Source organism: Actinia tenebrosa, unplaced genomic scaffold, assembly GCF_029948245.1.
Source record: "Actinia tenebrosa isolate PJP-AT-01 unplaced genomic scaffold, QUT_ActTen_1.0 PGA_scaffold8__29_contigs__length_14323225, whole genome shotgun sequence".
In the NCBI taxonomy this organism is placed as follows: Eukaryota; Metazoa; Cnidaria; class Anthozoa; order Actiniaria; family Actiniidae; genus Actinia; species Actinia tenebrosa.
Window position 1 is genome coordinate 7,263,678 of NW_028292585.1, and position 24,704 is coordinate 7,288,381.

The window sequence follows — 24,704 nt, forward strand, 5'->3', positions numbered from 1 at the left end:
CAAATATCACAAAACAGATCTAGACAAACCGCCTTTGAAAACAAAACCAAACCAGGAAAATAAAAACCAAAAAAATAATGATAATAAATGAAGAAAGGAAAAAGAGAAAAGAAAAAAGAAAGAAATCAAAACAAAATAATTTCGCAAAACATTGTGATACCAAGTGGAATGTTTTCCTATATAGACTAAAAAGACTATCCAGAACGATCAGTGAGAAACTTTTACTTTTATTCCCTTAGGGTTTTTTTCTATTGATGGGTTGCAAGCATTTCCAAGAGAGTTAAAAGACAAAAGCTTGGCGGCCATTGTGGTGCCCTTAATAATGGAAAGGGGGGGGGGGGGGGGGGGGGGGAAGAAAGGATTTAAAAAAATACAAAAAAGAAAAGAAACAAGAAAAAACGAGAGGGAAATTAAAAGAAAAGCCAGGCTAGGTTTTTCAACGCGAATAATATCAAGGCAAGTTGTGTTTAATTTGAATAGCAATCAAATAGACCATTTTCCTTGTTTGCAGGCTTATTTCCATCATCATATTAGCTTTTACCCTGTTCTACTTCTAATGTCGACTACCGGAAGAATGTGACTAGATATAAAATCGAATACCATTTTATAAGGATTTGAATGGAAAATGTGTTGGGTAGCAAGACCTTTCGAGATGGTAGGTCACGTGACCTTTTCGTGTCTTTTCTTTACTGAGTAATCAGCCTTTTTCAATATTTCCCCCAATTAGCAAAAATATTTGAATTCGAAATATATATAATATAGAAAAGAAACGACGATATAACAACTCAACAGTTGTTTTGAGATCGATTCGGAAATGAATCGAGAATGATTCGGAATTGCATCAAGCTTTTGTTCGGAATGGATTCGCGATTGATTCTGAATTTAATCGAGTGTTTTTCGGAATTGATTACACAATACAATTCAATAATTATACAGTTTCTCATTCACCATTTTCCATACATCGGTTCACTGGTCAAACACAAAGCATTCAGTCGAGGTTGCAAGGTTCAAATTTGAATAATCCTTTGAAAGTACCTTGGCGCCTCCCTTGAGCGCTTTGTGTTTGACCAGTGAACCAATGTATGGAAAATGGTGAATTAATCCCATATAGGTAACTGTCCAATTATTTTCTTAATCGGACAGTCTTGTTGATATGGGGTTAATTAGGCAGCTATATAATTAATAGGTAATGGGATTTCATGCTCCCCAATCAAGAAATAATTAGACTCAAAAAATTCCTCTTACTGCCAAATTGGACTCGGCCTACAGGCTCATCCAATTTGTGTCAGTCTTGGGAATTTTCCTCGTCCAATTATTTCTTAACAGCATGGAGTCCTATTACATATACTAATCGAGATTTTTCGGAATTGAATCGTGACTGTTTCGGAATTGAATGCAATTGAGGTATTCTGATAATCAGAGATATTGATAAAACGATAGAATAATAATAATAATAATGTAAAATTTCCAATTGAGTTGAATTGCCAGCAAACAACCCGAATAAATGAATTTCTATGTGAATACATCACCACCCCTCCCAGGAATTTTCTTCCATTTCCATCGAAGTAAAAGAAAACGCACTGGGAACGAGGGGGAGTACCTAAAACCTAAATATGTTTCAGCTAGTTAATTTGAAAAAAGATAAGAAATATAGTAAATTCCTCGCGTACGTGGATACGTAAAACTGGTACAAAGAAATCCTAAAATGTCCCAGAAAAGATGAAGCATGCGTCCTCATCCAACATTGCCACGTGGTACATTCTCCCAGCTGTTGCCTAGTAACGGCTCTTATACAACACCTCGACATGGTCACAAAAGATTTGGCGGCAGCGCTTGTCTTGAGTTGATGGTCTATGCTTCGAAGAAGATCATTGGTCTTTAGTATTAGTAATAATTGTCGTGGGACTCTTTCTAGAAGGTCCGAGATCTGAGAAATGTAAGTTGTTACACCTTGTTTGATTTCTTCAGCCTGTAATAACAAACATTCAAACCACAGGGTTATTACTATTGCTTACTATCAATCACGTGACTTTTTGGAGTTGACTGGGGGGCAACTAGTGGATGTTCAGTCAAAACATGTCAAAATAAGTCCTAAAAGTATCGTATTTGACTATTTCTACGACATGAAACCAGAAAATGAGAGTAGTATAGGGAATGGGGGTTCCAGCGCAATCTCAACACGGGCAAGACCCGTGTCAAAAATCCACCTACGGACAATCCCCACTCCTAGTGTGGTTGGGGGCAACAGCGCACTTAAATATATTAGTCTATATATGGAGTGCGAAGAATGTAAAGAGTTTGCTTATGATTTCTGTGTAAAGTGCTTGAAACCCAAGTTTGTTACCCCACCACCAAATAAGTATATTTGTTGTGGTAAGAAAATGCAAATAGAAGACGACACGTCAGCACAGTGTTACGAGTGCGGTAAAAATATTCGTAATGCCGTGCCTTGTGCTACCAGGGAACAATATTATTCCAACGGAGGTCGTAAGAAGACGCCATACAAAAGAATAAAATACTTCAGAGACTGGATGAGTCACATTCAAGGTCAACGGCCGGTATATTTAGACGACGAAGTAATGGAAAGAATTATAAACCACTTAGAAGAGCCAACCCCGCAAAGTCTACGGAAAACGCTGAAAAAATTAAAACTAGGGAAATATTACAAAGCTATTCCCTATCTTTTGTCTGAAATTACCGGTAAGTCTATTCCCGAGGTTTCTGATATGAGCAGAGCCGAGTGGATGTTTTGTCGGCCGGATAAGGATATTCCTTATTATCCTGACGTAATTTACGAAATATTTTACAAAATAGACCCCAACCACCCCCTGTTAGGATGGATTCCGAGGCGACAATAACATATTACGCGTAATTCATACGATGAATTTATATTACGCGTAATAATTTGCCAAATAAGGTTATGCAAATAATTTATATTACGCGTAATAATTCGCTAAATGATTCATATTACGCGTAATAATTCGCCAAATAATTCGTATTACGCGTAATAATTCACTGAATTTATATTACGCGTAATAATTCACTGAATTTATATTACGCGTAATTTCTAGACTGACGTTCAATATGTAAATAGAATCCCGTCACGCTCTTTTCGAAGCAGATGTTTACTGAGCAAGCTTTCTTTGAAGCTCTTCTTTTGCCTCCTGGTAGATCTTTTTGCGAGATTCCTCGGAAAGATCTTTTACGACTGTTTTTTTATTCCTTATGTCCGACTTTAGTTTCTCGTACTTTTCCTCTTCAGCTAAGATAAGCGAGAATTCTACGTCGTCTATCTTTCTGTCACGCAAAGCCTTTGAGACGAGGTCAGCGATAGTATTTACTTTAGCCCTTGACAGAGCTATTGTCGTGTCATGCTTGGATATTTTGCTTGACAACTGTTTCATAATACCCGTAGCAAAAGCCGAAATGATACCACAGGTTGCCCCAACGCCGGCCAAAGGAACTCCAACGATTATTCCCGGCCCAGTAAGCGAAGTAGCAACGCCGGAGCCCGTTAACACAACAGATATGGATCCTGAAGTTATCGCAATCTTATGTAGCGTACTCCGGGCTCTGACGTATTTCTTCCTGACCTCCTCATAGTGTTTTGTCTGCCCTTCCAAGTAAGCGAGGATTAGATTTGCCTTATTCAAGCGGAAGTTCTCGGCGTTTAATTCGTTAGGTCCCTCCCTAGGTAAATCAGGATAAAGCGGAGGTGCTGATGGTATAACATCCATTATATACTAATGTACGACGCTTTTGGAAATAACATAGAGGAGCAACCACATAACAGCCACTGGAATTGGGAAGCATTTAAGAAATTGTATCCCAAAGCAGTAACCTCGAAGTTTGAAAGCAGATCTGACGGGATTTACTTCAAAGAGTATGATGACTTAGTTTACAGCAATAAGGATTTGGAAGAGGGATTGGAAAAATTACACCCAAAAACACCCGTTCATAAGCCCGTTTATAAAGCACCTAATTTTCCAAGGAATCTATTATTAACCACGGAAGATTACCCATTTTACGATGCTGAAGGTGGTGTAAACAACTTCGAAAAGCTGGTAACGCACCTGAAGATTTCAGTGGGTAAACAATCATTTAACGTAATACTAAGAAATATCTATAAGAATACGATGTTGAAGCATACGTCGGGTAAAGAGGCCAGGGAATGGTTAGCAGGGCCCAATATGCGGTATTGGCCGCAGCAGTTAGACTTTGCTATTTGGGCTGCCACTAAAGGTTGTGGTGTTGCCGCGGACATGTTTCACATTCCAATTATGCAGTTTCACGTTGCCTTTACGGTAAGGAGGTTGTTGAAGGAGCTTAACGTACCCCTACCGGGAGATAAGGCATTTAATCCAATGAATAACCGATATGACGCCGCAGCCCTGGAAAGGTTAATTAATGAGTTCAAACCACAGCAAGAAGACTTTCGTTATAAGGAGGGTAAGACGCATGGACTAGGCATAGTTTATGTTTGGGGTGTCAATGGTGAGAAGCCAGCCGACTACGGACATCAGGAATACCCAAGTAATGAGTTAGAGTTTAGCGATATGGGTGGTGATAAGGGCAATAATTCATTAATTACTAGAATTCAAACAAACTACCCCGGCACTTGGGATCCGTTCGTGTTAATGAAAGGAAAAGGTCTAAGAAACCTAGCCAGGATTAACCGTAGCATAGAAGCATTCGTGTACTGCATCCTGGGAGCGCAGGTAAATACCCGCAACCCCATTGTTGGATCCCAAGGCGCTTCACAGGAAACGCAACAAGAATTCCTAACTTTATTTGAGTCTGCAATAATAGAAAATGACATATCTAAATCGGTGCAGAGATATCAATTAGCGGTGCAGCAGTCTAAAGTGCGACTGGATTACGCTTTGTCGCCTGGTTGTTGGTTAATGCCAAGTAATTTGGTTATTAACACCAATTCCGTTGTGGGTTATAACAACAAGCTGCAGCGAGCTACTAAGGATATGAAGTTTGGGGTGAATGACGTGAACTCTGACACTCTTAGGAACATTCCTCACTTCGTAGAGAAGCCAAAAAAGTCACACGAAGCGAAGCTACCCGTAGTTAAGAAACCATCAAAGAAGGCCCATGTTATGCCTACGATACCCGAGGAATACGACCATAACTTACTAAAAGCCGGCTTAGCAGCCGCGGGTGTTGGTCTGAGTTATTATATATGGCGATGAACAACCCCTACGTAGCTGGAGTAGATTGCGTTTATACGACTTACACAGGCGAGAAAAAATACACCCAAGCATCTTGGGTTGATGTCACGGGCATGTCCGTGAATTTGAACTACTCAGGGAAGAAGTTAATCCTTTGTAGCATTTGCCTCGGTTCCGCGAGTCATGCTAACATTGGGTTTCGATTTTGTGATGTTAACGGCGCACTACGGCCAATGCGCGCGAAGACGAACAACAGGGAGCCAGCACACTTTTCCGCAGAACCACCGACGAGTAGCGCTGAAAATTTATCGGTTTGGACTTTACACATGGTTGCCGATTGCCATGGGGAGGTAAAGCTGCAGATACGCGTAGACGACACCGGGAGCGTTTGCATAAATAGCATAGAAGATCAGAGAAATAAGGCTTATAATCACATGACAATTAGCACTCTTACGGTGCTTAGCCTTTAAATATATGAATCCACATTTAAGCGAAATGCGTTACCTCCACTACCTAGGGTCAGAGAGTTACAACAAACATGAGTGGTTCGATGTGGGGATGTGGGTTGAAGTTGGAGGTCCTGCGTTAGTCGTTTGCACCATTAACGTTGGTACGTTGGTAAGCGCAAACGTGGGGTTTAGGCTTGTTGATGAGAATAACGAGCCTTTAACTCCCTATCGAACTTCCTCGAGCAATAGGAGAGTAGCTCACTTTTCGATGGAGCCAAACAAGTTTAGCGGTGAAAACCTAACACCAGTTACGTTTCACGTGGTAGTTAACTGTAAGTATGCTAAGCCGCAGGTGTTTCCTGACGACGTTACCAGCGACGGATCAAACTTTGGTTATGTAGTGATAAATGGTGTGTATAAAAACGACGATGCCGCCTGGAACCACAAACCCATTAGCACCATGAGCGTGCTGCCGTTAGTTCCGCATTATCGAGGCGGCGCGAATACTATCTTTACTTATCCCAAGCCGAGAACGCCTCGGGTACCCGACAAGGATAAGCCCCCAGTAACGTACCCAGATAAGATTAACCCTGAATCTTCTTCAGGAGTACCACTCCAATAGCGACGACCAAGATCCAAACGTTATTCCCCACGAACTTTAGCAGTTCTCCGCCGGCCCTAAGTGCCAAGGAAACAACCGAACCCAGCAGCCCAGGAAGACCGGCTGCCATCTTTTTTCCCAAGTCCGCCAGCCCATTGCCTAATTTCTTTACGCCTGCGCCTGTAGCCTTAAGCGCGGATAGGATAACTCCTACTACGGTGCTAATAGCGACCGCAAATGCCAGCGGAACGCCATACTTCAAAAGGGCTCTTTTTACCTTTTCCTTGGTGGTAAGCCCCAATTCTCTTTCCAGGTTTTCCTTTTGCGCCTGTAATTCCGCAAGGCGTACCTCGAGGGCCTCCACTTCCTTTTGAGCTGCTTCCCTTTCCTCTTCGGGGCGGGTTTGGTCGTTGATTATTTCCTGCTGTCGCTCTATTTGCCCCTCCAGGTCTTCGACGGCCTGATCTCTTTGCCGGATTTGTTCTTCCTTAGTGTTAATTTCGGCAACCAACTGCCGCCGTTCCTCTAAAGACCTAGTTATGGCGGTCCGTAAGTCCTTAGCTTCCTCATTATTGATATCCAGGTCTTTCATAGCAAGATTGAAGGCTTGTCTGGCTTGGTCTCTTTCGTCTAAAGCCGTTTCAGCTTCTCGCTTGAATCGTAGCATGACTTCGTTTTTACCCTTGATTTCTTTCTTTTGAGCATCGGTTAGCTGTTGTATTTGTTTTTCATACTCTGTTTCCCTTTCCATTAACGTTTTTTGCAGTTCGATAGCGTGTTTTTCTAGCGCAATCCTTTCATTCAATGCTTCCATACCTTCTAACATGCTTCGGGCGGCCTCTTGAAAGCCCCTTAATCTTGCCACGTTAACCTTGATCGAGCCATTTTCGTCAAAAAGGAGCTGTGGTTTCGTCCAGCGGTCTTTGTCGGGTTGTCTCAGGTCTCTGACGCTTATGAGGACTTTGTTTCCTTTTTCTGTGAGTCTTATCGCGTCAGTGTCAATGTGGGGATGACGCATCCTTAACTCTCGCGTTGCCCACTCTACAGTTTCCCGCGCGGCTGCCTCAGGCTGCTCTATGTTTTGAAGCTCCAAGTACTCAGGGACGGGGCTGCCGTGGTTTTTCGATTGCCACATGCGATTCAAGGCGGCCTTGAAGCTTTTCCATCTATTACCATACTTGTTTTCTAGAGCCATGTCGTAGATTAGGGGGTCGGTTTCCGCGCCTTTAGTCCATGCGTCGTATTCGTCGTCGTTAATATCTACTTGACCTTCTTCAGTGGTGGGGTCGAAGTCTGTTCCTTCTACTTCCATTATATATGATAAGCTCAAAGTTAAACCCCAACATATTACCTAAGCAGGTTGGCGGACTGAAAGCAGAACGCACCTTTCACCGGGTCACCTTTACCCCCAGCAGCGCTAAACCTGGAGAAACGCTGTACGTAGGCGTGCCCCGCCTAACGGATAACCTAGTGTTGGTTCCTGGCACCCTGGCGCTAAGGTTTGACCTAGCAATACAACCAAACACTGCGGACGCGCGTCACGTTGTCAACGACCTTGGCCGCAACATTGTCTCAAAGATGCGGGTGAAGTTCGCAGGGGAATCCCTCTTGGACTTAAATAGGTATGATTTGTATACCACGTACAAAGACTTATGGTTGACTGCATTTGACCGCGCGCAAAGGATAGAGCAGGGAATCGCCAATGATGCTATACGCAAGGTAAGAAGCGCAACCTCTGGCGCCTCAGGAGAAGACGAAATAAAGACGGCTTATGGTACTAAATATGTCGTTCCATTAGATTTCGAAGTTATCGCGAACCACGGTGCATACTACCCAAGGCAGCTAAGCGAGCTGCAGTTCGAAGTAACCCTAGCAGACACTACGAACATCCTACAGGGAAAGGACGTAAGTTCCTCAGCCGTCCACCCATACTCCGTTACTAACTTAGAGCTGCAGTATGAAACGGTATACAGCGAAGACTTAGCCCGTAGCGCCGGTATGGAATACAGCTCCGGGAAGGCTTTCCTTTACGATCACGTCGTGATGTACAAGACGTTCAGCTTTACAAATAACGTCGAAGAGGTCATCAACCAAAGCATTAACCTTCCCAGGCGCAGCCTTACAGGGATAATGTTGCTGTTCGCAAAGACATACACGGCAGGATTGCGTGACTCTGAGGCGTTCTTTAATCCTAACATCACTAACGTAGGCGTTAGCATTAACGGAGTGCCTAATAAGGTTTACTCACAAGGGATAAAGCCCGCGGATATGTACCGGGAAGTCGCGCGTAAGTTTGGCGACCAAATTGACCCAAAGGAATTCTTTAAGGATAAGTACGCGCTGTGGATCGACATGCGCACGACGAACGACGAAGACCTACATGGACAGGGATTGCGGCTGGTAAATACCCAGGACGGTATTACGTTGGAGATCAAGCGCACCAAAGACGCCAGCGACACTACTAAGATCAACGCATATATCTTCGTAGTCTCAGACGCGCAACTGAGTGTAGAAATGAATCAGCTAAAGAGCGCTGCCTACTAGGCTCGCGAAAGGATAAAAAATATCCCTTACGTATAATATGCTCCGCGTATTCGAAAACAATGAAACTAAACTGCAATGCATAGTGCAAAGCGACAAGCTGTACTTTAAAGCAAAGGAGGTAGCAAAGGCATTAGGTTATGCAGACACCAAAGATGCTATTAAAGTCCACGTGCGGGACAAGCATAAGAAGAGACTTAACGAGTTGGAGGTGAATCGCCTCCCTTCTGGTTTACACCCGCAATCCCTGTATGTGACGGAGGCTGGTTTGTATCAATTGATATTCAGCTCCAAACTGCCAACGGCAGAGTCGTTCCAAGATTGGGTCTTTGAAGACGTTCTACCTACATTAAGGAAAAAGGGGAAATACTCGTTGGATAGTCCAAATAAGTTGATCATCAAAATCGAGACTGAGTTCGACTTACAGAAGAAGGTCATCGATAAGATACGCAGGTTTTACCCTACGCTGATATTAGCACCTGGACTCGGGGAATTGCAAGATACCAGCAGTAAAAGGATAAAGTGCTGGCAAAAGGGCTACCAGGCAGGTCAACCCGACATCCTAATCCTTAACTCCCATAAGAAATACAATGGGTTCTGTCTGGAACTGAAGACGCCAAAGGGTAACGGCGTATTGTCCGACAAACAAAAAGCGGTATTGGCGCAATATGAAATGAATGGATACTTAACGATGGTAAGCAACGATTACGATCTGATCTGCATGGAAATCGACCGTTACGTCGACGGCATTCGCATACCTTGCCCTTGGTGTGTTAAGGCTTTCAAATCGCATGAGACCTTAAGCACGCACCAAAAGATATTTCATAGATATAATGATTCTTGAACAAACTCACTGGCGCGACTTGCTACATGGCATTTCATACGAAATAAAAAATTACGTCGTCTTCGAGGACATTAACCGTTTAAGGTTGGTCCTCTTAGACGGCAGCCAAGAGTACAGTTTATGGGCTCCCGACTGCGTACGGTACGTACTGCAAGGCGAAGAGTACACTCACATACGTAGCTATGGTAAGGTTAACGGTCGATGGAAGTTTGACATCGAACGTCGCCCGGAAGCTAATCCATTATGTGATTGATTAGATATTGGTCTGCTTCGGCGGACCTCATTTTTTCTGTTATCTGGTAAGCGGATACGGTAATCAAGGCTCCCCCTATGAACGCTGCGATTTGAGGAATCATATATCTTCCTCATTTTTCCAAGCCTTTCGTATCGCCAGGTAATGGTCTAAAGGCTTGGGACCGTCATACAGGCAACACCAAATATGCTGACCGCTGCGTTGACAACCACATTTATCGCAGATGCCGTCCCAATGTTCTCGGTTCTCCCATTTTACTCCTTCGTAGTCGTCAAAGCATACGAAATCTTGGTCTATTTCCTTCTTATGTCGCGTGAGCGCCCGGCTGGTTTCAAGGGGGCAACATCGCCCCGCTAAATCGCCGTGGGTTTCACAGACGACTTCTTCGAGGTGGTAACGCCGGCAGCGGTATTTATGCCAGTTCTCTTCAAAGAGGGGTTCATCGCATCGGCGGCAATGACCTTTAAGGCAGACTCTATGCTCGCGGTGATATCGTAGGGCCTGTACTGTGGAGAGTTCCTTACCGCAGTCACCGCAAACAGTGCTGATGGTCTTCTGACAGACTTTCTTGGAAAGATGGTATTGCAGTCGCTGCTTGCTACTAAAAGCTCTATCACATTGCACGCACTTCATTATATATACCTTATTTTTTATTGTTAAATTGTTAAACCCTGTAAGAGGGTTTTAGGATAGGGTCTATTATTTCTTGTTATTTTGTTAAATGCTGCAAAGAGGGTTTTAGGATAGGGTCTATTATTTCTTGTTATTTTGTTAAGCCCCCATTAAAAGATGAGGTATCATTCTTTCTCATCGTTGAAACCAGCAAAAAGATAATCATGTTAACCATTCTTCGATTACGATGATTTAACAAAATAACAATAAAAAATAGGTCCTTACTTGAGACCTCTTTGCAGCATTTAACAAAATAACAATAAAAAAGAAAGACCTATGCTAATTCCCCTTGCCGGGGCTTAGTAAGATCTTCTTTGCGACCTCTTACTCTTCTCGAGCGTCGTCTAAAGTCCTTTGTGCTTTAGTATCCGCGGGACACCAATGTCCAACGAAGTCTTCTTCAGAGAATACCTTATTACAGTGACGGCAGGTGTATTTTTTACACGGTTTGGGTATCGGTGTTTTGGGAGGGATTATGCAGTCAGCAGGTAGTTCGCACGTAATGCAGTCCATATATCTATGGGGGATATCGAATGAAGTCCTTAATGGACTCCTTAGCCCACGTCGCCATTGTCAAAAGCGCACCAAACCGTTCCGCGCGCTTCAGACCACACATTTCATCGTACAATTCCTGTACGCGCTCTTTTAACCGGGCTATCTCCTCCCTTTGCATTTCTATGGTGTCTCTTTTATCTTTTGCGTCGGCGGCAATCCTTCTTACTGCTTCCACTGGGTCCATCTATATATGAACCCAGATCACATACCTTGTAACGCTCTGATAGTAGGACCCACCGGCTGCGGAAAGACCCAGTTCATCGTGGAGCAGCTATTAGGACCCTTTAGATACCGCTTTGACTACATAGTGCTGCTTTGTCCCACCTACGTGAATAACCGCACCTGGGAAGGCATAGGTAGGAATGATGACGACTTCTTTGTAGATATCTTAGACCCTAACGAGTTATCCAGCCATTTGAAGTTCTGGCATAAGCAATTCCCTAAAGATACGCAGACTTTACTCATATTGGATGACATTGCCTGCGGGGACGACGTAAAAAAGCGCACCTCCGAATTAGTGAAGCTCGCTTTCAGCGGCAGGCATGACAATATCAGCGTTTGGTTGCTCTCGCAGCAGCTTACCAGTGTCTCTAAACCCTTCAGGGAAAACATAGGCTCCCTGGTCGTATTTTATACTCCGAGCAAGTCTGACCTGGAAACCATTTTAAGCGACTACGGCGGTGAGATAAGCAAGGAACAGTTACACGAATACATGCGGCATTTAAGAACACGCCAACATTCCAAAATGATTTTCTCTTTGAGGTTTCCGTATGATGTTAACATATATGAACATTGAGCAGCTCTTAGATGAAGTCCCCACACAGTTAGATGAAAGTAACCTCAAGGAACAACTTAACATCCTTGTGTCTTCGGGGAAGTGCAAAGAAATGATAGGCAAGGAACTTACCCATGAGCAAGTTAACGAGTTGTCAGAAGAGGAGGTTAAGAAGTTCCATAAGAGGTACGAGGCTGCCCTCGCAAGTAAGACCACGGACGCCGTCGCAGACTCCGCTATCCGACTTGCGACTAAATTGCTTGGATTTGCGCTGCCCATAGACGACGTGGAGCAACTGCGGAAGGACATAAGAGATGACTATGTCATCACCCAAGAACTTAAGATAACCTGTGGGTGGTTGTCTTTGAAGTGCGGTAAGTTAATGGCAGTCGCCTCTGCGGCACTTCACGTAGCTCAGCACGTCGACTTGAAGGAGGTACTAGGTTCCTTCGGAACATCTTGGAAGGACTTCAAGAAGGACAGAGAAGTCGAAAAGGTCTTCCAGGCAGCACTTACTGAGGTACCTGATCAAGTCGCCTCAAGTACTTAGTCAAGTCGTCCTTAAGTACTTGGTCAGGTCGCGCCCAGGTTATTTCCAAGTCGTCCTTAAGTCCTTCTCAAGTACTTATCAAGTCCTTCTCAAGTACTTATCAAGTCCTTCAAGTCCTTAGATATAAATGGAACCAGAGTCGAAGGTAGAGCAGCCCCAAGAGGAGCAGAAGATTACCAAGGCTAAATCTCCGGGCAGAGTCGCTGCCGGAAAGAAGCTCGCGGAGATGAATAAGAAGAACAAAGCCAAAAAAGAAGAAAAGGTGGAGGAAAAAGAAGAGGAATCCTTTATTAATCCGGGATACGTCATTGGCGCGTTAGGAGTCGCTATAGCAGCAGGCAGCCTCTACTTACAATGGCGGGCTACGAAGCCAAAAGTAAAGTGGGAGGCCGCAACATATCACGCACGTGTGGAACCGGCTGTTAGAAAAAGTAAGATCCCTGAAATGGAGTAGATTTATCACCCGTGGCGACCTAGATTTTCCTTCTCGCTTTGTAATATAATGTCGACCGCGTTATTGAAAACTGTTGAAGAGGCAGCTATCATTACTTCCATCGTTGCGGGTATTGGTTGGGTAGGTAAGAAAGTGCTCAAAGAAGACTTTACTGAAGACCCAAGCAAGAGCTTCGCTAATTTTGCTAAGATGACCGCTGCCGTTGGCGGGGCTATCATGGTAAAGGATTACCTACGGAAGGAAAAGTACCTACCTAATGTATAAATGGTTAGCCTAGTCGCAGGTGGAGTTATTGCAGCTTTAGCATTCACTGGAGCTAATTATGGTGGTCAGTATTTAGATAGATTAGTTAGAGGTGATCGCAGCGGAGATTTAGCCGCCGAAAGGAAGAGACACGACTTAGCGCTGGAGAAATATCAGCGAGACGTGGCGGCTTGGAATGAAAAAAGACAAGCTTACAGGGATTGGTTGGACAAGAACTACCAAGACAAAATGCAGGCGGATAAGAACTTTGAAAATACAGACTACGCCTTTAAGCTCTATGCGCAGGCGCACCCTGCGGCATTAACGGGGTTAAGAAAGCCTCAGTTCAAGAATTACTACCAGCCTTCTAAGAAACAAAAAGACAATGAATTGGTCTTTGTAGGAGTCGCAGGGCTGGCGGGAGGCGTGGCTTTGGCGTATCTGCTCTAACGAAGGGAACTGTGTTTCCTGAAATATATGATCGTCTTTTTGGAAAGCGACAAGAATAACTTTACTACTTATCTGAATCCTCCCATCCGCGCGGAAAGGGTTCGGTTGGTTAGTTGCTCTTTGTACAATTCTTGGTATAATTTAATTAATGGCTTTGTCATCGGAACTTCCGGCGCCAAGCCAAAAATACCAGATTCCCATTACACCCCTATAACACTGGCTAAGGAGCTAGCAAAGCATGGATATACTCTTACCACAGGATTACCCCATGAAATGAAATTCAAGAAAAATAGTGGAAGCGCTAATTTAAAGGACAGTTCATTGGTAGAACTCCTGGGCCTTACTAGTACCACGATAAATAGCGGCAGTACATATGATGTGAAATGGAAAGTCGCATCCTCTTATGAAGTCTATTGCGACTTGGTCCATAGTTACAACAATGGAGAAAAGTCTTCTCTTATGTCCAAGTTTCTGCCCCAAGGTAATCCATTTGACCCAGTAGAATACACTCCCATTTCTTTGAGCTATGACTTGTCTAATTTGGTAGAAAGCATAAACATCACCATTAAAGTGGACGGAAAGACGGTGGATTTTAACGGACGTAAGATCAATCTTGTTTTATCCTTCGCTTGAATCAAGCGAAGCGCGATTCTATTCATATAATGGGCCGCGTAGAGGACAAACTTAAAAGGATTTACTATGGGCCGGAAGGCTATTGGAGAGGAGCGTCAGCTATCAAGAAACTCGCGACCGCGGCCAGGGTATCAGATGAAACGGCTAAGAACTGGTTGAAAAAACAAACCCTCTGGCAGGTTTATCTTCCCGTGCCTAAGTACATTCCCAGGCCCAGCTTCACCGTAAATACCCCCAATGAAGTTCATCAGGCGGATTTGCTTTTCTTGCCGCACGATAAGGTGAGAAAGAAGACCTATAGGTACGCTTTGACCGTAGTTGATATCGCAAGCAGATATAAGGACGCCGAACCCATAACCAGCAAGGATTCTGGGGAAGTCGCAGAAGCCCTAGGTAGGATTTATAAGCGCGTCTTGAAATGGCCTAAGCTGCTGCAAGTGGATGCGGGGACAGAGTTCATGGGCGTGGTTACTAAGACCCTGAAAGACCACGACACTAAAATTAGGAGAGCCAAAGCAGAGTACCACAGGGGTCAGAGCATCGTCGAAAGATTTAATAAGACCTTGGCCGAGCGTCTCTTTGGGTACCAGTATTGGAAAGAGCTGGAAGATCCCTCCAAACGCAACAGGGAATGGACTCAGAGGCTCCCCCAGGTCGTCGCGGCTTTGAACAACGAGGCGGCCAGGGCTACGGGAATGAAACCCAGGGATGCCATAAAAAAGAAACACGTGGAACACAAGTCCTTCGTCAGAAGTTCGAGGGCGGTCTTCCCCCATGAAAAAAGATTAGGTAATGTCACGGTTCGATATCTCTATGAGCCGGGTGAATTAGAAGGAGGATCCAAAAGAGCTACGGATCCTAATTGGTCTTTGGAAACTTACCAGATCCGAAGTGCGATAGCTAAGAAGGGCCAGCCCATCTTGTATTATCTTCATGATGGTCCCACGCGTGGGTTCGTCAAAGAAGAACTGCTTATCGTGTGATGTCCGAATGCTATCGTATGCACTCCGTCATCACACATCCATCGCTTACCGTCAAATGCAGACAGTGACACCTTCTCCTGCGTGACGTTATGTATCTGATGACCATAGCTGCGCAGGCTGTTCATCTTATGCCGCTGTTCCTTGCGTGTTCGTAATACGTTGAGGTAGGACTCGTGCGTAATGTCCTTCTTAACCACGTACTTTTTTACGCCTTTAGCTTTCTTTTCTACGCCGTCTAACTTTAGCACGCTGTACATCTTTGGTTTCAGACCCACGTACTCTACTATGGGTTTTCCTAACATTTCGTCTTTCATCTTCCCAATTACCTTCTTATTCTTCGCAGAGTAAAGGAAGTGCTCCTTCGGGTAACCGCTGGTGTCGTACTCGTCTATGTCGGGGAGGCAGTCTTTGTAAACGTCTTCCGTTTGCACTTCTAGAATTAGGGAGTCGGTGTCTGTGTACAGGAGGCGACAGCGGTCTCCGTACTTTGGCTTAAGCTTATCGTAGTAGAACTCGTACATAAGCAGCTTCGATAGATCCAGCACCGTAAAGCCTGTGTAAACGGGCTTGTTTAGTAAGAGGTTTGCCCTTTTCATGTGAATCACGTAGAAGTTCAGCATTTCTACGTATCTAACGAAGCCTGGCTGTGACACGTATGCTTCTGCTTCCTCTTTGGTGCTGACTATTTTTACGCTTACGCGCTTGCGGATGTTCTCCATTGTCTTTCCGAACACGCTGTTGTTCATCAGTTTGAAGAGGTTTTTCTCGAAGTCATTTTTCGCTGCGGTACGCTTTTGCGTGTTAAAGTCAATGTAGGGGCGCATCCAGGGTTCCTGCGTGAATTTTAGGACTCTGTGGATCTTCTCTACGCGCATTCCGTGTCGCACGTAGAACTGCAGGTTGCGGTAATGTACCACATACTTCTTCTTATCCATCAGGTTCATAGTTAGTTTCCTGTACGGTTTGTAACCAGGGCACATTTGCTTTTGCAGCGGACTTAGCTGCTTAAATGGTATCTCTATCGCTTCTGGTGCTAAGGGGAACTCATTGTGTTCGTCGTGCAGGCGCTCTGGGTACTCCAGATCCACTTCTAAGACGTAACCCTTGTCTTCCTCCTTTCCTACCTGCATGTAGAAGTCTATCGGCTTCACTGGATCCCATTCGAAGTCTCTCACAGGTAGGTACTGTGACATTGCCCAACCATAAAGGTTATTCGCATCCAGGTAGTAAATGTATGTGGTTGGTTTCTCTGGGTCGTGCTCTACTAAGGGGTTGTTTGCGCGGGCGTAACGTCGGCTGGGTCCGCATACGCCGCCACGAATACCGTCTTCCATAAACCGATACATGTCGTACTCCGTTAGGAGATCCAACTGCGCATTTGTCTTCTTTAACAAAGCACTCCAGCTGAGCCCAGGAGCCGTGTAGAAATTAGCGGGATCCAATCCGTAATATTCCATAGCCATCTTTCTGAAGCTTTGGAAAACATCTGCAAGCAGCACTACGTCAGACCTTAGGTAGATGTCGTGGTAGTCCCCCATGTTCTCACAGGAGTACTTTTCCCACACGTCTAACGCATGCTGGTACTCCTCATCCTTTATGCCGGACTCGTTTAGGGTGCTGTAGAAGCGATCTTTGGGTGGTAGGGACTCTTTGAATCGATCCCAGGAATCCATGTATTCGTATGGGTAGACTCCTTTCCTTTCCGCGCCATATTGACTGGAAATGGGAAAGTTGGTGTTATACTTTACGAGGTTTGCTAAGGAGTCCGCCATAAACTGCTGCGAATCTAAGAACTTTAGCTTACCCACAGTTACGGACATGTAGCGCTCTTTGTTGTTGGGTATGCATTTGACGTCGGAGCCGTCTGTTCCTTGTAGTAGCAAATGGGAGTCGTAACCGCGGAGGTTGTGAAAGAACACCGGAATCTCCATGTCTGGATTTACTTTGAAGTTTATATTGCATTTCCAATGAGCCGCTCCTCTGTATTTACCCGTGATGTGGCAGTGATCCCTAACCTTATCCACATAGAAATCCTCAACAAATGCTTTGTGGCAGTGAATGCAGTGCGTGGAGGGCTTTCCCGACTTCTCACCTTTCTTAGCATACTTCCCGCATTTAAAATGAGCTTCTCCTAGATACTTTCCATCTTCATCCCACGCTTTCTTGGCTCGTCTTCCAAACTGAAGAAGCGTATGTTGGCAAATGTGGCATTTTTTTGCCTTGTTAAAAGCCTCCTGGTTCTCTTTGGTAAATTCCATCTTCTTTGGACGTCTTAATTGTTCTCTTATCTCTTCCTCCTCTTCTCGCAATGCTTCTAGAAACTCATTAGCTGCGTTCTTACCTCGGTAAATCACAGGAGGGTTTGCTTTACCATCTGATCTGACTACTATGTAACCAAAGGAGCAGATCTCGTGTAATCCTACCTTATTCGTGGCGCCACGTTTCTGCTCTTCCTTAGTTATCAACGCTTCGAAGTCTGCATATATCACGTAAGGCACTTGCATCTGCTTTTGATGGTCTGCGTATGAAAGCTCTTTGTTGGTGGGCATCTGGATCCGTTGCGCCACTTCTTCGACTCCGCGGCAGATCTCATCGTGTTTCTTTAGGGTATTTAAGGATGTAAATGACAGCAAGCAGCAGTCACAGAAGTACTTTTTGCCTTTGTGCTTAGTATGTCTGTAGAATAGTCTGCTAATGTGTTTAACCCATGAGTAGTGTCCGCCGTGGTAGAATAAATGTACACGCTCTCCTTTACTTTTTGACAGAACTAACGGTACTATCGTCCGCTCTCTGACTCCGTAAACGTTAATTGCTAGATCGTTTATTTCCTCAAATATGGGGATGTCTATCAACTGCATGGGAAATTCCACACCATCCCACTCTAAATCGTCTGTGGGATACTTACTTGTCCTACAGGGATCCTTCTCTGCTGGATACAGTGCAGACCTGATTGCCCACATAAAGCATCGATTGTCTTCATTCTTCACGTTTACAATAGCCTTCTTCCTTTCTACCCACGTTGGTAGCGGTACGTAACTCCCCCCTCGTATGGGTACGTACCTGGCCATACTTATCTCTATTCCTTCAACCTCCTCTACTGTCCAACCCGATCCTTCTTTCGTGTAGTTAGACAGCGACTCCATTATTGCTTCTAAGGCTTCACTGAGTGACCTATCCAGATTCGTGGATTCTAATATCACTAACGACTTTGATCGCAACATTGCTGTCGTCATTACCTCGTCTTTTGACAAACTTACTTCTACCATTATGCTCGCTTTCAGGGCTCCTAATTCTTCTATACCTTTTCGGAGAGTCCTTTTAACCTTCCTTTCTGACTGACGCCAAAACTGTCTAACGTCAATCTCACCGTTACCGGGTATTGACACCGTGCTGAAGTTGCTTTGGGATTCCATCTATATAATAGGAAATATTTTATACCTAATACCAAGCACTTTTTAGGTCGTCGTAGTCGTACTCACAGTCCTGACAATGCCAAAACAATTTAACCTTAGTCTCAAACTTCTTACCACATCCACAATCATAACTGCTCATACACTTCGTCTTCATTTTCAAATGCTTTTTCAAATCCGCTTCTTTCTTAAAAGTTCTCTTACATTCTTCGCACTCCATATATAGACTAATATATTTAAGTGCGCTGTTGCCCTCAACCACACTTGGAGTGGGGGTCGTCCGTAGGTGGATTTTTGATACGGATCTTGCCCGTGTTGAGATTGCGCTGGAACCCCCATTCCCTATACTACTAATGAGAGATCAAAACAACCTTCAAGATTCTACAAGGCATTAAAAACGCAGCTATTACCGGAAGTGACGTCTATTGATAGCAACCTATTGACTGGCCACTGCAGTCACACCAGTCACACTAGAAGGTTACACTGTTGACTGGCCTGTGTCTTACATGAGCTGTTCAAGAGAGCGTCGTTTGAGGTTACTAGTCAAACGCCCTAAGGCCCTAATCGTTTCAAAACATGACAAAACTAAAACTATGATACACTTACTTCTTCTTCAGTCATAGGTCCGGCATCAATCCCAGAAGTTACTACACTCCAGGCACGTGATGTCAACACACAGGCAAATAATCCATAGAGATCTCCTACTCCCATCTCGTTACTGTACTGCTTGATGCCCTCTACATCTGATGCTATTAGACACTGCCATAACTTACAGTATTTGACACGGAAATCATCACTTAGTTGCTGTGGGATGAAAAAAAAGGGGGGGAGAGAAAAGCTGGTATTTCACTCTGGTCAGAGATAAAGACAAAAGTAAGTGCAACTGCTGGGGGAATAGATGGGTGAATAAATGGAGGGAGGGATAGATGAATAGATGGACGGGTGGCTGCATGTATATATGTAAATGGATGGAGGGAGAGATGCATGGATGGATGGATGGATGGAGGGATGAAAGGATGCAAGGATAGATGGAGGCATGGACGGATGGATGGATGGATGGATGAATGGATGGATGGATGAAGGTATAAATGAATGGTTGGTTGGAATGGGATGGAAGGGAAGGATAGATTACCTGATACAGACCATGGTCTAGTAAGACTATCTCTACTTTATCATTCAAATCCTTCTTGACCAGAACATTTCCAGGGTGAGGATCACAGTGCACATAACCAGTCACAAATATCATCTCACTGTATAGCTCACCGATTCGTTTGGAAACCTAAGAAAGGTAATGTAAATTTACCGCTGTTTGTATTACTACGTGGCCACCCCAGACACAAATCGCATTGTGTAGTTTGCAATAGACTGCCGTCAATAAAACACCTCATTCTACTTGGATGTACTCAAACTCTTTGCAATCGCTTTCTGAACTTTCTTTCGTGATATCTGACTGAGAAAGTTTGATAGAAAAGCCAACTCACTGATCCAAACGTGTATAAATGGCGTCAACATGAATGATTGATGGCAGTCTATTGCAAACTACACGACTCGATTTGTGTCTGGGGTAGCTGCGTAGTAATACAAACGGCAGTACCACCATAATTAATTAATTACACAATATGATTAATTAATCAAACCTAATGCACCTGTATTACTAATAACAATCACATTGCCCCATCTACTGATTGGCTACATGATCTCTGAACTCGGCATCACATGTGAGTAGAGGTTGACAGTCTTTCCCTTGATTCAAGGCTTTTTCTCTGGGTTCTGCTGGGTTTTCCTCCCACCAAATGTGCAAATTTTCAATTAGATTTGTGATGTTACATCCTCTGAATTTCATCGATCCAGAGGTTGCATAAAATTCAAAGTTAGGTAAATATGCCTCTGAGTTAATATCCATGCCCTGGCTTAGCCTGCATACCAGTAGTAGGCTCTTAGGGGATTTTGTAAGTCTGCATTCCTACCCCTCCTCCTCCCCAGTCCCCAGGACAAGGGCCTGGTATGCAGACTGTGCCCTGACTTTGATCAGCCAAGAGGTTGCATGAAATTTGAAGGTAGTTAGATCAGGGGCGGTGGAAGCTGAAAATCTTTGGGGGGCACTGAAATATTATATTATAACGCTATGTGATATTGACCGCTGTTTTGTTTGATTGCAGAAGCATGTGCTGTAAAACTATGACAGAGAACCAATATTTTGTGGGTTCCGCCATTCCTGTAGATGTAGCCACTCACCTCATCAGATGAGATGTTATGTTTTCTCATGTACTCCAGATCATCAACTTTGCCACCTTCACAAAACTCCATCATGAGTACTCGCTTGCTTGACAGTTTCCACAATACCTTGGGCACCTACAAGAATCATTATCAACTCCATAGTCAGACCCTTTTTTTAATTCATAAACCAGTTTAGGTGCCTCTGTTTTCAGGTTTTTCTCCCTTGAATACTATTTCCAGCTATGCAAATCTTTTGTCTTATTCTCATTATATAAACACTCCTTTCTACCACTTCTTTCTCTTTTACTCCGACGAAGGACTAGCATCCAAAACGTCAATGTTTTTTCATCTTTTCACGGTGTATGATTTACCTTTTTATCATTACTGTTTCATTAGAAACACTGACGCAGCTCACACTAGTTTTTAGCTAGTTATATCTTCTTATAATAAAACAGATTCTTTTAGAGTTTTGAACCTATTGTACTAGATAGTTTTCCCAGCCCATATTATTGATTCACTTACCTTAAGGAATTTACAGTTACTAAACATTTTTGTGACCTTCTCAGAGTTTCGTCCTTCATGCAGAAAATCCATCTCCAATGGAAGATTTCTTTTGGTCTCATCTATGAGCCACTTAAACCGAAATTCAGGAAATATCCATGATACAGCTTTAGTTAATAACTGCAATGAAAAACCAAAATGTGTTAAAGAGAAGGCATGTATAGAAATCAACAACCCTCCATATCTTTAACCGCCAACTGGTTGACTCAGTTGGTAAGAGTGTTGGTCTGTTACTGTGGGAGGTCATGGTTCAAGCCTTGGCTGGACCAAAACTCAGGGTCTTAAAAAAACTGATGAGAAGGTGCTGCCTTTGTAATCATATCTGAAAATGATTAGACCTTCATGTGGCTCGGATGACCACGTTAATGGCGGTCCTGCCCCTAATTAACCACAGACATTAACAGAGGACCAGAAATTCATCAGTTAACTTACTTTCAGTGTTATCCTCTATGCACAAAGTTGAATTTTTTCAAAAGGAAAATACCTCAATAGTATATATATCCACAGAGACATGTTCTTGTATATCCTTATGTTGGACTTTGACAGCCACTACTTTACCATCATGCATTGTGGCCTTGTGCACCTGCGCTAACGATGCAGTTCCCAGAGGGACTGGATCAAAACTAGAAAACAACTCTGATGGTGTCTGACCAAGATCTTCTTCTAGGACTTTGTACACATCTTTTAAAGTGCTTTGAGGGGCATCACTGTGAAATACTTTCATAGTCTTGACATATTCATAGGGTAATAAGAAGTCTAGAGCACCAATGTATTGTGCCCCTTTGATGTAGATGCCACCATTTGCACAGCACAATTCACGGAGTCTTGCTGCTGAACACCAGTGAATCTGCAGATATTTGCAGATATCATATTTAATACAGCATATTGAATCATAGAGCCTGCACTAAATATACCCGAGTGTGTCATATATACCCAGCTGTTAACTTAGAGTTTGTGACTTCTTTGTTGTTATCTTATTTCATTTCTCGATCATAGATAGTAATTTATCCATTTCTCAAAGTTTTATTATCGGTTCTTCAAATTGAATGATGGCAAAATATGTGATGACCTAGTCCCAGTCTTAGCAGCCAGATATATGACACAGGTAGCCTATTCCCTATATAACATTAGGCTTTAATTAATAGACCCCTTGCATGTGATGTCAAAGCAGCTCAATTTGGGGGACAAAACAAAAGAATTTCAATCTCAAGAGAAATGAAAAACTATTGTTATGTCCTCCAAATTGAGCTTCAATCCAACGTGCTGCAAGGGGTCTACTGTTAAAAAGTCAAAAAGTCAAATAATGTTCAGCTACTCACCTTTGACATCAACTGTTTGTATTCTGGTCCATTTCTTTCTACACCCCATAGAGATTTTTTGTAATCATAACTTATCAAGATCACCTGTACATAAGTCAAAGTAAACTACCTTTGTTTCTATGTCCAGGAGTGGTTGGCAAGGGAATGGATGGGAAAGGGATGATCGGAAGGGTAAAATATGGAAAACTGATCAATGAGACAGTGCAGCTAGGCTCCAAACTAAGTGAAAGCCCAAAGATTGAATTAGAATTAAGAAGTAGATTTTTGAGGACGGAGGAAAACCGGGGAACCTGGAGAAAAACCCTTGAAGCACAGGAGAGAACAAACAAACAACACTACTCACATACGACATCGAGATCGGCACCACATTGGTGAGAGGTGGCGCATTAGCATCGCACGCCACCGGTGCTTCCCTAAATTGAAATGTCTTGCCAGGAGAGCAAGAGGTTACCAAACTAATAAGCTAAATTCTAATTCCATCTGTGAGTTACCCATGCACTAGTTGATTTTGATCACTCCAGAGGTTGTTTCATGGCTTAATCTGTGAGTTAGTTGCCTGACTTAGATAAGCCTAGAGGTTTGTTTTAGGTGACTTACTTAAGTATGTATTATTAAAACAAATTGTACTGTGGTATAGGAAGTAATGGAATGTCAATACTACATTTTGCCTCTCGAAGATCCATTTAGTTTTATCAAGGGGAGGAACTTATAATAAAGTAAGGTTTCAAATGCAATAGACATCAAACTATTTTTATAAATTGAATTTAATGAGTTGAAGATGTTATATCCACCCAAAAATACCATAAATTTTCTAAAAAAACTCCTAATACTCACAGTCAAAACGGTACGTCCACATCTGACCAGACCATTCGAAGAAAACTTTGATTGCTCTTTGAACTTTGGTTCAGGAGCCGAACATAAGGCACACGACGAAAATACGACTACTGCCGGACTGGCCAATGCAAAGACATTGCGAATCAAAGTCATTTATTAAGTATTGAATTTGTATAGCCAAGTAAAGTCTACGACTACTATAGTGATGACAAAAAACTACTAGCTGTTACATGTGTTTTCTTACTCTGTTTATTATGTAACATTGGATCAGCAGCGTTCTTGTTAGATGATATGCGCAAGAGTCTTCCACAGGAACCCCAACTACATGGTTTGGTATGATGAGAATTAGAATATTTTGAACTAATGAAAATAATAGAATAAAAATTTTTCCGAGTTCCCTATCCCTATTCCATTATATTCATTATTCATTATTGACATATCGTTATTCTATGACAATGTGTATTTTCGCCTCTTGAATCACAGCGGTGTAGTCAAGACTCTACAGGGCATGCGTATATTTCTATATGATTAGAAACAATATTGCGATTGTTGCTTTGGAATTCAAGTATTTTCATGCTCAAAATGTTGTTATTCACACCGAGAACTGTAAATTTGAATTACCAGTGGATTGTTCAACAACCCCGAGGAAGAGAAATGTTCTTAGGGCTTGTAGCATTAAAGGATCGAGTAGACGGAAAGGATACCTCTGCGGATTTTGTTCCAGTAGTATTTTCCCATATTTTGCATACTTCATTTAAGAAGGAAGTAGTAGATATGAAATGGCGGTTCTACATCAGGTGCCACCGGTTCGAACCGGTGCTCTCCCCCAGACCCTACTCCGGGCCCGTAATAACGTCGACGTCATAGCTATTCTAAGTGAGGTGCTGTAGGGGGAGGGGTGGTCAGTTATATTTATTCTTAGTTGGCTGGATTGCACCACATCCTATATTTTACGTCAAAGTTTAATCCTAATAAAAGTTTCTAATTATTCATAAAATATAGTTTTTCTATCTCAAAGCCTTAAAGGCTTAGTTTAGGCTTTTGTTTCATCCTAATTGAGTTCTACGGACATTGTCCTTTGTCTTACTACCGCGATAAGATATTGAATACTAAAGATTTTGAGATTTTATGCCCAACTCTTTTACTACCGTCTAAAGTAAGAATTGCACCACTCACAGGC

At 43.2% G+C, this 24,704-nt stretch overlaps 2 protein-coding genes across 2 annotated transcripts; one reads left to right on the forward strand and one right to left on the reverse strand.

Annotated features, from left to right (window-relative positions):
• Positions 1 to 451: 451 nt before the first annotated feature.
• On the reverse strand, positions 452 to 23,759 carry LOC116299650 (aarF domain-containing protein kinase 1-like). Its single transcript, XM_089040653.1, has 8 exons — positions 23,525 to 23,759; positions 22,691 to 22,774; positions 21,856 to 22,218; positions 21,333 to 21,491; positions 20,829 to 20,945; positions 19,726 to 19,872; positions 19,200 to 19,397; positions 452 to 1,969 (listed from the first exon to the last, which is right to left on the reverse strand). The coding sequence occupies exons 1-8, from the start codon at positions 23,675 to 23,677 to the stop codon at positions 1,619 to 1,621; spliced, it is 1,572 nt and encodes a 523-aa protein (XP_088896779.1). The 5' UTR covers positions 23,678 to 23,759; the 3' UTR covers positions 452 to 1,618.
• Positions 7,548 to 22,810, forward strand: LOC116299651 (uncharacterized). The gene is made up of 4 exons (XM_089040654.1): positions 7,548 to 19,128; positions 19,211 to 19,466; positions 19,789 to 19,881; positions 20,753 to 22,810. The coding sequence occupies exon 1, from the start codon at positions 7,548 to 7,550 to the stop codon at positions 8,772 to 8,774; it is 1,227 nt and encodes a 408-aa protein (XP_088896780.1). The 3' UTR covers positions 8,775 to 19,128; positions 19,211 to 19,466; positions 19,789 to 19,881; positions 20,753 to 22,810.
• Positions 23,760 to 24,704: the final 945 nt, after the last annotated feature.

Coding starts and splice junctions, on each gene's coding strand:
- LOC116299650 (XM_089040653.1), bottom strand. CDS start 23,677: ATGACTTTGATTCGCAATGTCTTTGCATTGGCCAGTCCGGCAGTAGTC. Junction 22,775..23,524: donor GTGGACGTACCGTTTTGACT/GTGAGTATTAGG, acceptor ACTTATGTACAG/GTGATCTTGATAAGTTATGA. Junction 1,970..19,199: donor GACCTATGACTGAAGAAGAA/GTAAGTGTATCA, acceptor TTGTTATTACAG/GCTGAAGAAATCAAACAAGG.
- LOC116299651 (XM_089040654.1), top strand. CDS start 7,548: ATGATAAGCTCAAAGTTAAACCCCAACATATTACCTAAGCAGGTTGGC.